This window comes from Squalius cephalus (genome assembly GCF_949319135.1).
Source record: "Squalius cephalus genome assembly, chromosome: 15".
In the NCBI taxonomy this organism is placed as follows: Eukaryota; Metazoa; Chordata; class Actinopteri; order Cypriniformes; family Leuciscidae; genus Squalius; species Squalius cephalus.
In genome coordinates this window covers 12,643,557-12,660,044 of record NC_137136.1, presented here as the reverse complement: position 1 = coordinate 12,660,044, position 16,488 = coordinate 12,643,557, and the positions used below count along the sequence as shown (strand labels likewise).

Below are 16,488 nucleotides of genomic sequence, written 5' to 3'. Positions count from 1 at the left end.
AATGTAAAATAAGTCTTTGATGTCCCCAGAGTGTGTATGTGAAGTTTTAGCTCAAAATACCCCACAGATATTTTTATATAGCATCTTAAAATTGTCACTTTTTGAGGGTGAGCAAAAACGCACCGTTTTGTGTCCGTCCCTTTAAATGCAAATGAGCTGCTGCTTCCGCACAGGGGGTGGAGCTTCAAGAGCTCATGTCCTTTTACCTCACACAGACATACACTGAAAATTTCAACAACTTTTAGCCTTTTATGTTCAAACCGGAGTCAGACAATGATGGAGAGACTCAAGAAGAAGTGACAACATGTAGAATGCAACAGGACATTTCTGAATGGTTAGTTGATGAATTTATATAGCTTATGTGTAGTTATCTTCTAGTCATTAGCATATTCTGTCATGATAATCGATAAATCGCATTCCCAGAGGCGGGGTTTAGGGTTTAGGGTTTTAGGGTTGGTGATGTCACTAACCCGGGAGGAATGTCGTGTAGCCCTATACCAGCCGTTTGTTGTAGTCCTTAAAAAGCGATTTCTTTAAAAGAAAACATCTCCCTTTGTTTTGAACTTTGAGCGTTGTAACTTTACAGTTGTTGTTTATGCTCAAACAGCAACATTACACACTAACTAAAGTTAAAAAAGTGAAATCAAAATCAACCACCCCTTTAAAATTATAATAATGTGACAGTTTTTGCGCCTTGGTGAGTATAGAATACTTTTTAAAAACTTTTAGACAACATATTCACAAAATGCCTTAAAAAAGCATAAATACTTAAAATGACTTTCTATGAACAATTTCTTTATAATTTTTTAAAAAGTTTTGCCAGTAAAGTTTCTAATATTTGTGAAATATTAATATGCCGCAAACAACCTGATACTGCGCACTGACAGAACTGCATAGATTGTAACACAATATATTAGTGTTTCAGAGTGAGAAGATCTCACCTGGAACCCACACTTGAGGCACACAAGGATGTCATGTACTCCTGCTGCTTCTCCCTCAAGCACATTCCTCTCCTTAAGACAATCGGAGCACACCGACCACAGGCTGCCTGTCACTGCCTTCTTCACTGAGCTGAGGTCCACAGCCCTGCTCACATGCTGGCACGTCAACCCTAGATGACACAAGAATATACAGTTTAGAGTTTACAACTCTATACAAGCTTTGTTAAATCCACAATCTGAATTGGAATGATTAAGGAACTACATGCATGACAGATCCTTAATGTCTGATACATGCTTTGGATGCTTCACTGTGATTTTGCAACGTACACCAATGAACAATGCACTGGCATGAAAAATGACATCATAACCTTTCCTTACCGCCAACCTCGTCGGACGAGTCTTCATCGCGAGGCTTCTTTGGCTTGTTAGACCGCTTGGTCATGTCTGCGGTTTTTAAAGAGAAGGGGTCTTTCAACCGCATTTGTATCTGGGGGGGAAAAATCACTAAGTATGAGAACCAACAGCACAGTTAAGTGTTTCTGAAGCCTAACATTATCACGTAACACATACACATGAGGGCCTCAGCACACTTCCGAGGTGGGCACAAAATGACAAAGTTATTTTGACTTATATTAAAATAATCCATTGTAACTAAAAGACTAAAATAATTTCAGAGAGTTAAACTATTTATATTAAATTATTAATAATTTAATGTAACTAAAGGCTAAAAATCCAAAGCAACTAAAAGCCTAAAAAATGCTAAAATAAGAACGCACAACATGTAAACTGATATTATATTTATTCTGATTCTGATTTTTTTCCCACAACACTGTTTGTTTTAGTGAAGAACAAGGTTCTGGAAGCTCTGGAATTAGAGAGCTTCCAATTTTTCCTTTCCATCTCAAATATCTCAGTGGGCAAACACTACAGTAGCAGACTACCCGATCTATCTGAACTCATGAATACTGTAAGATGACAGCAACTGAATACGGTTTAGATAAGGAAGTATCCTGTCAGCAGTTTAACCATTAACTATAACTGACGAATCGGTAAGTGAGGCTAATAAAGCAATACGAGAGAATTAGTTATTAACACACCATTGTAGAAAAGCAAACAAGAGCACGACACCTGAGACTTGCCCAGGTAACTGATACAAGTAAGTTACTGACAGCAGGTACCGGCTGGTTAAAGGCCTTTGCTTACATAGTATTAAGTAAGATCTGTTTAACACACAGTTAGAGTAGCTACAACAGTAAAAGGTCGTTGGATTATAGTAATAAACCAAACTCACCCTGTTTATGTTTCCCTCCTCTCTAGGCTCGCAACCAAGTGAACGTCAGTTGTCAAGTGGCCAGGTGGAAGAGCGAGGCTGATAACTTGCATATGCTTCCAAGTTTATAAATACGGATGAATTTCTGTCGGTAGTTTGGTGTTCGGATCTAAAACTTCGACAATCAGGAATCGAGCAATTCCGAGACAGTTTGTATTCTGATTTATAGAGTTTGTCAGCGTATTTGGTGGCATTTGGGGAAGAAGAACAGAAAGCACAAGTATCACATATGTCACGTGGTCAGACCCTCAACGACGCGCTACGGATACTTGTATGGCCAAACTCGTTTGGGTATCTACTGTAGCTACAATAGAGCTGTTTGGCTCAGACGAGTACTGTAGTGTTTTGCAAAAATGTAAACACAAAAGAGCTATTTGAGAATTCAATATTATTGTTATATATCATGTAAAAATTGTCACATTTTCACTCTTTTTGTGTTATTAGAGTAAATGTGTAAAAAAAAGAAGGAAAAAAACCCTCTCTTTTTAATTTTTACTTTTTCTTATTTTATTTTTTGCATAATTTAACCAGTTATTCTTTGCTGCATTATAAGTGCATTATATCCGGCCGATTATTATTTTATTGTGCATGATCATTCCTCTTGTCTTGGTATTGTTTGTGTTAATATTGCGATCATTTTAATGAAAGTTAGGCCTATATTAACAATGTATTATTCAAACGTCAATTAAACCACACTTCTACATTAAACAAATGCTTTCATTTGCAAGCACCAATATTTCTCTGAATGCCCAATCTTTCTCTACGGAGATTTGTTTATAATTAGTTTAATATTGGACGTGTGGGTCTGATTAAACGTAAATTATGCATTAACATGACATAACCACTTCATATTCTGTTAAATAATCGCTTGCATGTCAAAATATAGCATAATACTTTGTTGAACACATATGCAAAAATAATAATAATAATAAGAGGAAAGGAGAAAATATGAAGAAAACATGCAAATAAAAAAGAAAAGGGAAAAAACTATATCGTTATAAATAAACAACTTAAAAGTTAAATTGGGGCTCAAAAAAAGAGCAGCATACGTCACTGGTAATACGTAGTAGTTGTGCGCATGCGTACAGGAGTAGTGGATAGCTGCAATCCTGCTACGTAGCTTAGATATACGTCCCATCGTGTTTTCGTCAATATTTAGACACAAAACAAGGAAAAAAGTAATATCGTCATCTTGCTGCTTTCCTTACTATAAATTCTAGCATGGCGTTACATGTCTGTTCACGGCTGACGAGAAGTTGTGTCCGCGTTGTAGCGAGCAGAAGTGTCATTCTTGTTACAAGACCGCTGACGAGTTCATGCTGGACACATTTACGTTGCTTACAGCGTGAGTGTTGAAATATTGCATCATGTAAATGCATCGTGATTGACATCTACAGATCTGTAAAATCCCGGCCAATTTTGCATTCGTCTTTACCGCTTTAACATGTGATTTCTCCCTCAGCGTTTTTTTTTTTTTTTGAAAATGCTTGGGCTGTAATAAGTACTTAAAAAAAAACAAGCTTGTATAATTTGTTCTAAAAGGTGACATTTTTATTTTTAAAGTTAAAATATCACACAACGACAACTATACGTCTAGCAAAAGAACGGCCTCTATCGGTCAAGTGTGTGTGTGTGTGTGTGTTATCTTTCAGATACCCGCGTCATTCGTTATGATGGTGCTCCGTTACTAAATTTCAGCTCTTCTAGTCAGCCTTCAATAGATGTGTCATATGAGCAGCTGAAGAAACTGCTGGTGTCCCGATCCAGTGTGGTTATAGACGTCCGTGAGCCGTGGGAACTCAGGGAGTATGGGAACATACAGGGGTCTATTAACGTTCCACGTAAGTCAGTGAATGTCCTCATCCATGTAGGCTTCTGTATAAAGTCTCATTATATAATTACAATACTGTACCCTCTCATCTGCAGTGGGACAATTGAATGGAGCTCTCCAGCTCAAACCTGATGAGTTCAAGGAGAAATATGGAGGAGATATGCCATCACAATCCCAAAATATAGTGTTCACCTGCCTAGCTGGTGTAAGAAGCAAAAGTGCCCTGGAAGCTGCAGTGTCATTAGGATACACCAAGTGAGCGATTATGCTTATTATAGAACTATTATAGTGATTGTTTCTTTGCCACATTTTACACAGTTTGAGTTCTGAGCGAAACTTTGAAAAGCATGACCTCTCAAGACTTGTATTTTCAGTCCAGAAGTAAAAGAAAATGACTCTAAATGTAGCATTTACAGCATCTGTTAGGCTATACCTCACGGCAGAAGTCTTCAAATGGGGAGTCACCAATTAGTATTTGATTTGAAAGTAAATTTGGTCAAGAAAAAACATATCAAAATAAGTATTAATCAAAAATGCAATATTATGTTAAGTTCAACCAAGTCTAAAGTTCAGCTTTATGTTTCATTATCCCTCCTACATTAAAATGCATTAAGTTACATTAAATTGTAATGTACGTGATATATATGATTCTGTACGTCAATAATGATTATTTTAATGCAGGGGTGCCCAAACGTGTTACTATGATGGGCCAAATATTGAACTTGTTTGAGGGCTGTATGCCGAAATTAAATCTTGCATTTTATTTATACGAAGTTAACTTATATTCTCTACATTTAAATGCAAAAATAAGACAAAAAAGGTAAAACAAAAATATAAATTAAGAAATGAAGATATGCTTCAATAGCATGTTTATGTCCTATTTTTCTCCTCCTGATATGGCATGGCAGGCCAAATCAAAGATCATCACAGACCAAATTTGGTTTGGCCATCTCTGTTTTAATGGTTTTCCATTGTTATTCTTATTACAAGTATTTAAATACATCAATGGTATACAATGTGTCTTTTGGCACTCTAGTGTTTAATAAACAAAATTGCATGTGCCTTGTGGAAGAACAGTGTAGTCGGAGCTACTTGTCGGTTTATGCATATGACTAGTCATGCAAGTACTGTGTGTCTAACTTAGTCTGAATATAAACACTTCTTATAGAAAATAAGACAAAAATACAGTTTGGAGGATGAATTCATGATGTGCTCGCTCATAATTTAAATTTTAAACAAACAAAAGTTACATAGTGTGCCTTTAATGTTGTATGCAGTACTAGTAGTACATTTATAGGCAGGGCTACTGTGAATTTTATACAATATACTCTAAGTGTCTGTCCACCAAGAAGAATCAACAGGATATGCACCAGATTATACAAACCAGATTTGTTTCTTATATCAATAGGCTATACACAGTATATAGAAGTTCTGTTTTTATGGCCTTGTTGCCTAATTGATTTTTCTCTTCCGGTAGGGTTCAGCATTTTCCAGGCGGATGGCAAGAATGGGCAGAACGTGAATTAATACAAACCAAAGAGTGATTGTCCCATTGTTGTCATGCTAACACTGTGATAGAAGTTTGACTTGTACTGCAATCTCAATTGACACTGAGTCAAAATGTGCCACTAAGACGGTGTAATTTAATGGTATTGATTGGAAGTAAAGGAATGGTGTGATTACATTATAAACCAAGATGCACTAGTATATTACATATTGGGATCAATGCACATTCTACTCTTATATTTCGTTTGACATATAGCATACTGTAGTATAGTTGGAATGGGAAGTGCAGTGACCTGCAGTGTGTATGGTACAACAATTTCTGTTCAAAGGGCTGTTGGCTATTTGCCTAATACGTAAACCTAAATATTTTGAGCAGGCAATCCAAATATCAGGGCAAAAACATTTATCCAATGATTTATGTTCAGTTTGCAGGGTATTATAAAGTGGAGTGTTGTTTTTGTATTCTTGAAAGTAAAACTTTAATGTTACATTGTGTTTATTGTGCTTATTTGAAAAAGTATATCTGCATTACCTCGCATTTGTCATTTTTGATAAAAGCATCTAAAACCAACCCTAAATATTACAATTTAAGATGTAACTCATCCTTCATTTGAATATCATCGTGTACAGGCTACTCTCTCAGAAAAAAAGGTACAAAAGCTGTCACTGTGGCGGTACCTTTTCAAAAGGTACACCTTTGTACCTAAAGAGTGCATATTAGTCCCTCAAAGGTACATATTGGTACCAAAAGTGTAAATATTAGTTCCAAAAGTGTACATATTAGTACCTAATTGGTACATATTAGAACCCTTTTGAAGGGTACTGTCCCAGTGACAGCTTTTGTACCTTTTTTTCTGAGAGTGGAATTGCTCACCAAAATATAAAAATCTAATGTAAACATAATATATGTAATCTAGTGAGAGACAACTACCAAGACAAAACACTTTAATTGCTGGTTTATGTGCAATATAGGCCTATACTTATTTAGAAAGAAATAGCCCTTTTATGCAGCAAGGCAGCATTAAATTGTTCAAAAAAGACAGTAAAGTCATTCATTATGTTTCAAAAGATTTCTTGAAATAAATCCTGTTCTTTTGAACTTTCTATTCATCAACAAATCTGGAAAACAATGGATCATGGTTTTAACAAAGATATTAAGCAGCACAACCATTTGAACAATAATAAGAAATGTTTTTTTGAGCAGCAAATCAGAATATTGAATGATCATGTGACACTGAAGAAGAGTAACAATGCCGAAAATTCAGTTTTTCCATCACAAAAATAAATTACATTTTAAAATATATTAAAACAGTTATTTTTAATTCTAATATTATATCACAATGTTACTGTTTTACTACTTTTAACCGAATAAATGCAGTGAGCATAAGAGACTTCTTTCAAAAACATTACATCTTACCGATTCCAAACTTTTTCAACAACTTCTACCTTACAAATAAGAAAACCCTCTTCACCATGCATAATCTGACTGGCACTTTATAAGACTTTGTTATTGTCCTATACAAGTTGCAATGTCATCTGTGACTTATGACAACAACAGCTTGTACTGCCATTTTATAATATCATCAGAATTTCTTACACACTAGCATGTGTCTTTGAGCCATATGTGTCCGATTATAAGGAATTATGTGTGCCATTAATGTGAATGTGATAAAGCTGTTTTCACTGATAAATCTAAAAATATATATATATAAGCAATGCAGCATCAACAAAAAATGGACAAAGACAATAGTGCCTTATTATTGCCAATAAAGAGGCTAGCCTATTGTCTTTATCAATGGTGTCATTGTTATTTTCTGTATATGAGCACTGCTACAGGAATGACTAATGTACTGTAATTGAATGAGATAGCAGGAGTAAAATAACGCCTGAGTGATTCAGCTCATTTAGCCACTGTTCACATCTCAGAGAGATGCAGACCCAGCCTTCCTCCCACATGGCTGGCAAATCTTAGATCGTTGGAAAGAATCTCATAAACCACATTCTGTCAGCACAAAAAAAAAAACCCAGCAGCCTTGTGTCATGAAGAAAACATTAGAGCATAATTCGGCCGATACTCTATCTGCACCTTTTTAAGGGAAAATAATTATTTTAGGTTCTTCAGATTATGATTAAAAAGACTGTGAGGACTTCCCACTTAAATCCTTTAGTCATCTCAACCGTGAATCTCAGACAGGCCTTAGAAAAACATTGGGGTTCGTTTCCCTTCGAATTTCTCATTTTTGCACATACTTCCATGTAAATAGTGACCAGATTAATGTCATCTCTCACATATCAGTATCCCTTTGCACAGATTGACCCCGTGACACTATTTCTTGCTCTGTCTAGAAGCATGTGTAATTAAAATCCCTACATATCAAAGCACATCAACATCACGACTGCCTCTTAATTTAACCCTCCATTCAACACCTCTCAAGACCCTGACAGATGTTTGAGTGACTGGCCCATTTCTTGATGGTGCAGAGGCTCAACATTCCCAAAGCACTGACTCATGTTTATAGCGGAGTATAAAATGCCTGGACCTCTGGGAGTGTGGATCTGTGAACAGAGCTTGCAAAAGGAAGATCAACAAAGTAAGGCCTTAAAGTTTAGCCACTGATCAATGATGAGTCGCAGCCCAGAAAGAATCTCATCCTATCGCCGGCATTTCGAGGACACCAGCACCTCCTCTTACCAGGTGAGGGTCAGCAGCCCTTCTCCCGTCAGACGGGATGCGGGGAGGTGCCGTTCAGCCAGCTACTCCCGTAACGCCACCGCTGTGAGAAGCAGCATGGCCATGGGACGGAGGACCATCTCATCCTCACGCAGCCAGCCCCTCATGACTGGGTAAGCATCGCACATGAAGCAAAGGAACAATACTGAACATCATGCATTACACTTCATGCAATTTGTTAAACCAATTGAGGAGAATAAACGTTTTATCTAGCAATGGAATGAATGATTTCTGTTATTTATAGGAGGTGCACAGTGTAACTTACAAATGTTATATACATGTGTAAGTTATATATTTGCTTACACAAATAACATTAATACACATGTGTTTTTGTGAATAAATTCCATGCAAGTTTTTGTATATAGTTTTTTTGTATATCATTTTTGTAGTATTACACATGGCAAATATTTAATAAAATATCTAATAATACAATTACTTAAAATATTTGTGTAAATATACATGCTTAAAACTCAATTTTCCATTATAGAGACTTTTTTGTTGTTATTTTTGTCCTCATGATTTTTCTTATTTAGGCCTATATTTTGTCTTATAATAATGATTATTTATACAGATTATATAGGCTATATGAGTTAAGATATTTTTAAATCGACCTCAATATAAAACTTACATAAAAACTGGGTTGTTTGCAAAAGGTGGCTTTAATATTTTGACTTTACTTTTCGAGTTTCCTATTTAATTAGTAGCCTACTATTGACTGGTGGCAAATAATTGCTTTGTTAGAACACACTTTCTTTTTCATTTGACTTATAGGCTATTGATCCGTTACAAATCACACAAAGCCTCTAGGAGACTCGAGCGCTCTGTGTGACCGTGACCTATGATAGGCCTAAACCCAAAGTGACAAATAAATGAATCTTCACAATAACAGTAACACGCTGCATTCACTTACAGTTGGTCTCATGGTGTTTTACCTTGAAATTCAAGTTATGCTAACTGAATTGATTGCAGTGTCGGAATGGGAGCCATCTGTCTCAGTGGAGGGGGTGCAGGGTTCGATCTCGACCAGGCTGCTGCAGAAAACCGTGAATTCCTCAGCACACGAACCAGTGAGAAACAAGAAATGATTCTGCTCAATGACCGACTGGCAGCATACATTGAGAAGGCAAGTGTACAATGAATATGCACTTGGTGCAATTTGAAACATTTAGATCTCACACACAAAGCTTTGGCAGCACTTTTATCCACTCTTTAAAAAAAAAAAAAATTGTTCCATTCAGTGAACCTTTTAATAGATTTTTTTTTCTTAACACGAAGAACATTTTTATGATCTAAAGAGCCACTATGACCACAAAGAACTTTTTGTGAAATAAAAAGATTCCATGGATGTATCAATTAGCCTATGTCACATTAGTTATAACATCATAAGCTACTAGAATTGATAGCCTAACAAATATGCTATATATTTTACATTCTTTAACATTGCTCTTAATGCTCTTGGAGACGAGCCTCATTTTTAGAGCCATCTTTGACAGCATTTGTCTGATTTGGCCACGGTTGAATGCTGTTATTGCTCGCTGGCAGTGCAAATGCCACTGCTGGCCCACGAGATAAAGCGCATTATTCGCACTTCTGTGGACATACAGATACAGACAGGGCACATAACACGCGTACTGTCTTCTTGTTCTCCTGTCGAAACAAAGGTCCGGTCGCTTGAGCAGCAAAACAAATTGTTGGAGACGGAAATCGAGTCCCTGAAGAATCGATTCTTGAAGCCCACCGGCCTCCGCTTGCTGTACGAGGAGCAACTCAAGGAGCTGAAGAGGCTGGCTGACCAGATGAGAGTGCAGCGGGTAATCATTTGAACAAATCGTTATATAATAATCATAATTCATAAATAAATCATATTTTTAAAAACGGCTACAATAAATGTAGGCCTAGTTAATTAATATTCAGCCATACAAGTCTATATAGAATTAGCCCATCCATAAAATATTAATAGGATACATATTTACACAAATGTTGCTCAATGTTGTCTTTGATAAGCAACTCTGAGGCGATAATTCGAAGTGAGGAGAAATAGTCTCTGACTTCGACAAGTCTATGAATTGTGATAATAATGCTTCCAATTAATTTTTAAAGGACATTGCTATTGCTGCAAAGGATGCTATGGCGGATCAGTTGGCGATGATTAAGATTAAATATGAGGAGGCCTTAGAGATGAGGAGGAAAGCCGAGCTTGACATTGAAGCTTTCCGTCCGGTATGATTCCCATCAAATTACCTTATAACATTTATCTTTATTAACAAAGAAATGTGATAGAATGAGATCTCTTCAGTACATCTTTTCTATTTTCAGGATGTGGACGCCGCCACCTCCGCGCGCATTGCTTTGGAGAAGCAACTAGAAAATCTGGAGGTGGAAATAGAATTCCTTCAGAGAGTGCACAAACAGGTAAAAAAAATTAAATCACAAAAATAATTATACTTGCACCTGATAAATAAAATCGAAATGTTTTAATATTTCAAACCGCACGCTTGCAGGAAATCGACGAGCTTCTGAAACAGATATACGCAGCCCACGCCACAGCATTAGACGTCTACAGTCTCCCCGACCTCTCAAGCGCTCTCAAGCAGATCCAACACCAGTATGATGACATTGCAGCTAAGAACTTACAGGTGGGTATTTTTAAATTACAAATATTGTTTAAAATGTTTGGAAATGAGGAGGCTGATGAGCATTGAATACACAGTCTGCGAGAAGTTTTTATTAAAGGAATAACACTGCAGTTTAAACAAAATATGTTACAACACTCCCTAGTCTCCATATTAACAAAACTACTTTTCATTTGTCTACAGGAAATGGATTCTTGGTATAAAAATAAATTTGAAGATCTCAACAACAAAACAACAAAACATGTGGACAAGGTGCGAAGCGTGAGAGAGGAAATTGTCACTGCGAAGAAAGATGTAAGTATTAATGATCTTTCTTTAACATGCTTACATTGGGCAATAAATCTTTGATACTTTGTTGATTTTTACTATAACAGTAGTAAAATAACAAATAATGTCTAAAATTATTACAGTATTCATTGTTCCCTCTTGTTTTTTAGATTCAAAATAAGGAGCGTGACTTGGACTCTTTGAAAACCAAAAATGAGGCTTTGGAAGCACAGATCCGTGAGACTCAGGAAAAGTACAGAAAAGAACTAGAAGAATTCCAGGTGAGACATATCATTTGGCCTACATGTAAAGTAAAAATTGAAGAAAGAAATTCAAGCATAAATTATATAAACACTTCTGACAGGCAAGAATTGAGGCCTTGCAGCTTGAGCTGAAATCCTCCAAACAGAAGATAGCGCTGCTCCTGCGTGAATACCAAGATCTGCTCAATGTGAAGATGTCCCTCGAGATTGAAATTACCACATACAGGTAGCTTTTAGCAACTTAAATATTTGATCACATAAAACAGTTAATCCCACAACACTTATCTTTTAGAGTAAAATATACTAGAATATAATCATTTCGAAAAGTGCCATTTTCTTCAGTTCTTCCTCCTCAATTGTTGTTCACAGGAAGCTCATTGAGGGTGAGGACTCTCGTCTGTCTTCCATGGTCCAGAGCATGCAAACCATGTCCCTCATGAGTGGCAGCATGAGTGTTCACAGTGCTAGAGCCACAGGTGTTGCAGGAGTTGCTGATAGAGCGGGTGGTGGTCCTGCCACAGGTCTAGGAGGAGGCATTGGCGGTGGTGTTGGCGGAGGTCTAGGTGGTGGTCTTGGCACAGGTCTTGGAGGAAGTCTTGGTGGCAGCCCTGCCACAGGTCTTGGAGGAAGCACTGGAGGTGGTGTTGCTGGAGGTCTTGGTGGTGGTCTTGGCACAGGTCTTGGAGGAGGCATTGGTGGTGGTCTTGCTGGAGGTCTTCCCGGAGGTAATGACGGAGGTTTTGTCAATGGGATCACCGGTGGGGTTGGCGGCCCAGGCACCACTGTCGACTATAATCAAGAGCAGGCTGTGGAGATGACAGAGAGGAAGACTGTGCTTATCAGGTAGCATTAAAATAAAGCGTTCTGTCAAAACTGTGGTTTTGCACATGTGCTCATTCTGTGGTGTTTGTGCAGAAACTTGGGTTCAATTCTGGCCATGAATCATATTCCCATCTCACTCCCTGTATCCCATTCCACAGTGTTCCATGTCCTCTCTCAAATATCTCTGCACATAAAAGGTAGAAAAGCTGTCACTAGGGCAGTACTCTTTTGAAAGGGCACCACCCTGACAGCTTTTGTACCTTTTTTTCTGAGAGTGATGGCAAAATAAAAATAAATTTAAGCATTCTATCAATAAACTAAAATAAACAAAGAAAATGTAACAGATACTGCAGAGTGATATAAAGTAAAATAGAATTAATATTTTAGAGTTTCATTTTAGCCTGCTGAATGAATTGCATTGTTTTCTCCCACAGAACAGTTAAAACCGAGGATGACGTTCTGGAGAGCAACACACAGGAGAAATCTTATTCCATCTCTGGAGCAGCAGATGATGCTGAGTAGTGGTGTTTTCTGCTCACCAGTCATGCCTTCAGATGCGTGTGCCTTACTACTCAAAGATCAGCTTGCGTCTTGCATTGCTTGTCCACAAATGGAAATAAAGCTCTGAGCATCATGTCCTTTTGTGGGTTTTGTTTCAACATTGTCTGTGCATAAAATCCGCTTTTACACAATATCAACAGGTGTAAAATGCTGGGCACCTTATGACTGTTTATGAGGAGGAAGGAATAGACAGGAACACTTCTTAAGGGAGTGTGATTGTGTCACTCAAGGCTCAGTTTATGACCTTGATTCTTTGGCCAAAGGGGAACCCCAAGCTGTACGGTATACTGCCACAACAAGAATCACGCTCACTATGGCCCCATTCTATCTAAATCTGCCCTCTTCATCTGCATCTGATCCATCTTGATCGGTTCACTCTGGAAAATGTCCAAACACTCAAAACTTTCTAGAAGTGTGAGGTAGATGTGCACTGGAGTACTTAAACTACATAAAACTACTGTCGGCAAAAGCAGCATGTTGACACAATTTATCCAATTAAAAATATGCATTTAGACTTGAAACTGATGATTCGATTCAAAACAACTTTCAGATCACGAGCCTGAGCACTGACAAACCACACTTGAGTCAATAGTCCACTACAGCAAACAAAAGATAAATGCTCACAACAAGCACTAAAACGTGTGACTGTTGCTAACTAATCAATTAAGACAAGGAAGTCTAAATATTGAAGGAAATATCCAATATCTGAAAAGAGAGAAAATAATTCAAAGGCCTCTTCACAGTGTCATAGGATTTGTGTGAATTTTAGTGCATGTACAAAGACAGACTGACTGGAGAAAATAAAGACAAGTGGTGGTAACACTTTACAATAAGGTCTCATTTGTTAACATTAGTTATTGCCTTAACCAACATGAACAATGAACAATATATTCTTACAGCATTTATTAATTTTTTTAGTTATAAAACATTTGATCTTAAAAATATATTGGTAAATGTTGAGATTAACTTGAGACTAATAAATGCTGTAGAAGTATTGTTCATTGATGTTAACTAACGTTAACAAATGAAACCTTCATATTTTATTGTATTTATCATATTCCTATCAAATAAATTACACTAATTTATCATTTTAAATTCACACATAAACAAAATGTATTATTGTATAGCTCAAATACACAATGTAATTAACCTCACTGTTGACTTTTTGTTTTACATTGTAAGTGGGGATTTAAGGTCATGTGATTAGCAGATTTGGGAGAATCACAGGCCCTCTGGGATTACAATACTAATTCAATCCAAAGAAAAAGGGATTATACCGGATTAAAATACATTAAAACAGCTATCCAGTCATTTAGTAGTTTGTCTAAATAGGATAGTTCGTTGTGACAGCAGTTTTGTGTCATTTTTAATACCGAAAAAAAATAAGTAATTGTTTTATTGTTATTATTACAATTATTATACTGTACATATCTCAGCCTAGTTCGCTAGATTTCGCTTTTTTTTTAATTGACAGCACTGGAAAAATTCAGGGTCTTGAACATATCGGGTTAATCAATAGCCCCTCATTACTTTAGCTACGGTCATCATTTCCACAAGCTCATCCCACCCGAAACGGAGGCGCAATTAACGGCCAGTACTTGCCTTGCATTGTTTCTCCGCAGAAATGGACATTATGAAAAACCCAGAAATGTCAATCCTGTCCATTAATGAGGTTGCTACAGACAGTCTTCAGTGATGGTCGCTGATTCATATCATTAGTATGAATTTTGCCAGTCATGTAAAATGCATTCCGAGCTATAGGCGTTGTAAAGTTGGTGATATGCACTACGGCATGATAAAAATGATCTGCCTCATGCATTGCCTGCATGCGTGCATTATCAATATAATTAGCTGCGTTTACGTGAGTGGCTAGTGACCTTTCAAAGACGGGAGCTATCCAGGGTCCTGCCAGGCCACATGAACACCGAGTGCTGCTGAAAAAGGATTTAAATATGGTCATTACAGCTTATTAGAATCAATGCGAAAAATCAGTTGTTTTCCTTTAAAGACGATTTATTAATTTAAACCTATTTCCATTTATTTTGATCGAAAATAAATATTGTGAGAAAAAAGAAGTGTGATTTCTCATCCAAAATGGTGAAACAGGGATTTTCTATGTTAAATAAACCTTAGGCCTCATTCAGGACTCCTCACAAAAAAAAAAAAAAAAAAAAAAAAATCCTCACAAATTATATCCAGAACCACATATTTAGCCTGCCTACCTGAAGATTATTTTAGAATAGTTTAGTTTTCAGATCATCAGAAAATGTCATTCAAATTATTCAAAATGTTTTCAATCCATGACTTTAAAGAATCTCGTCAACGGAATAACTAATGATCTGTCTGTACATAGCATCCCACAAAACTCCCTCAGTCTTTTTTTTTTCCCAGCGTCCACTTAAATGATCTGAGGATTAAAAGGGGGCAAAAGTTGGTGCTCTCTAAAACCTGAGAAATCCTGTCACTTTTTGCATATGGTTTTAGTGCTTTAATCCCAATTAGGCCCGGCTGACACACAGAACTATTCACTGCAATCCTCCCCTGAATACATTTGCCTAAAAATGAACTTCACAAATAGAGCTCGCGGTAAAGGCGTTCAACAGCAGAGAGAATCGGATAGACTGAAGGTTCATTCTTACGCGCTCGAGTGAAAAAGGGTATGAATTTATAAGGTACACCGAAACATTTCAATTCAGACAAGTTTACACCCCATTATGCGAGGCCTTTCAACTGGGACAAGAGAGGTAAAGTTGGGGAAATTCGGTTCAAAAGGCAGAGCTAACTTTGTTCAGGCTTTGAATACTGAAACGAAGCAGCCCCCTTTCTTTTGAGAGCATTTAGAAATGGGAGCACGCATGAACAGAGTCAAATCAGGAGCCACTTATCTCGCCACTTTCTAATGCGACTTTGAATATTAGTCTGGGTTAAAATCCCAATCATGTCATCTGGTGGGACTCCCATACAAGCATAATTACTATTCAATCGCGTCACTAATGTCCCACCCGCATCCCCTATCTGCGACGCAGCTGGTCCGCCCTTTGTGAGGCTTGCACTTTCCCGCAACAAGAGCGAGTAGGTTAAGCGCATACAAACAGCCATGCAAGATTAATATTTGTAGGAAAACATATTTTCGTTCATGTTAAATAAATAAATAAATGAATCGAAAAAAATGTCTCACTTTTGTTTCTTGCAGCATACATTAGCTTCATTATAGCCTATTATGCTATTAAGCCATGGAATGTTGACGTATACAACTAAAGTAAAGAGAAATGCAGCAAATGATTTGTATAGCCTACAAAACGTTTTCCTTGTTTGCACTGGGAATGAAAGAAAAACGATGAGAAAAGAAAGAGCCTACAAAAGGAGTTTGGATGGCAGAGCGTTTATGGTCGGCGTAAAAAAATGTTTTCTATAGACGTCGGGCATTGTGCATCGTTCAGATAGAGTGGTGAACCCTTGGCACTCAAGCCCAGTTTGGACGCATGAATGAAACCCCTGGTGGGACACTGCAGTTCTTCACACAGTCGCTGTTACCCTACATTCATGCTTCATTATTTGGCAACCTGTTAAATCAAATCCCACATTTAGCTCGAATTGTAACGC

At 37.2% G+C, this 16,488-nt stretch overlaps 3 protein-coding genes across 5 annotated transcripts in view; 2 read left to right on the top strand and 1 right to left on the bottom strand.

The window, feature by feature from the left end:
- The window catches only part of usp45 (ubiquitin specific peptidase 45), a 32,146-nt gene extending 29,612 nt beyond the window's left edge, over positions 1-2,534 (bottom strand). Inside the window, exons 1-3 of one of the 2 annotated variants that reach the window (XR_013823705.1) lie at positions 2,233-2,532; positions 1,320-1,428; positions 942-1,111 (exon numbers count right to left, since the gene is read on the bottom strand). Coding sequence is in view for 1 of the 2 variants with exons in the window: in XM_079894739.1 (XP_079750865.1) it covers positions 942-1,111; positions 1,320-1,422 (273 nt within the window). In the remaining variant the exon portion in view is untranslated. Of the gene's footprint in view, positions 1-941; positions 1,112-1,319; positions 1,429-2,232 lie in introns of both variants that reach the window. The other variant, XM_079894739.1, reaches the window with a different exon arrangement.
- Positions 2,535-3,334: 800 nt separating this feature from the next.
- On the top strand, positions 3,335-6,096 carry tstd3 (thiosulfate sulfurtransferase like domain containing 3). Its single transcript, XM_079894737.1, has 4 exons — positions 3,335-3,616; positions 3,924-4,112; positions 4,198-4,357; positions 5,580-6,096. The coding sequence occupies exons 1-4, from the start codon at positions 3,493-3,495 to the stop codon at positions 5,644-5,646; spliced, it is 540 nt and encodes a 179-aa protein (XP_079750863.1). The 5' UTR covers positions 3,335-3,492; the 3' UTR covers positions 5,647-6,096.
- Positions 6,097-8,231: 2,135 nt separating this feature from the next.
- On the top strand, positions 8,232-12,917 carry LOC307172256 (desmin; the record flags this gene model as incomplete). Of its 2 annotated transcripts, none has more annotated exons than XM_079894471.1 (11): positions 8,232-8,452; positions 9,309-9,462; positions 10,001-10,150; positions 10,440-10,559; positions 10,656-10,751; positions 10,841-10,975; positions 11,156-11,266; positions 11,410-11,520; positions 11,604-11,728; positions 11,872-12,345; positions 12,759-12,916. In XM_079894471.1, 11 exons carry the CDS (start codon positions 8,232-8,234, stop codon positions 12,844-12,846), a joined length of 1,785 nt encoding a protein of 594 aa, XP_079750597.1. In that variant the 3' UTR covers positions 12,847-12,916. The 2 variants fall into 2 exon arrangements, with proteins under 2 accessions (XP_079750597.1, XP_079750596.1); XM_079894470.1 differs by lacking the exon at positions 8,232-8,452 and having other exon boundaries at positions 9,274-9,462; positions 11,872-12,023; positions 12,060-12,345; positions 12,759-12,917.
- Between the last annotated feature and the right edge of the window lie 3,571 nt (positions 12,918-16,488).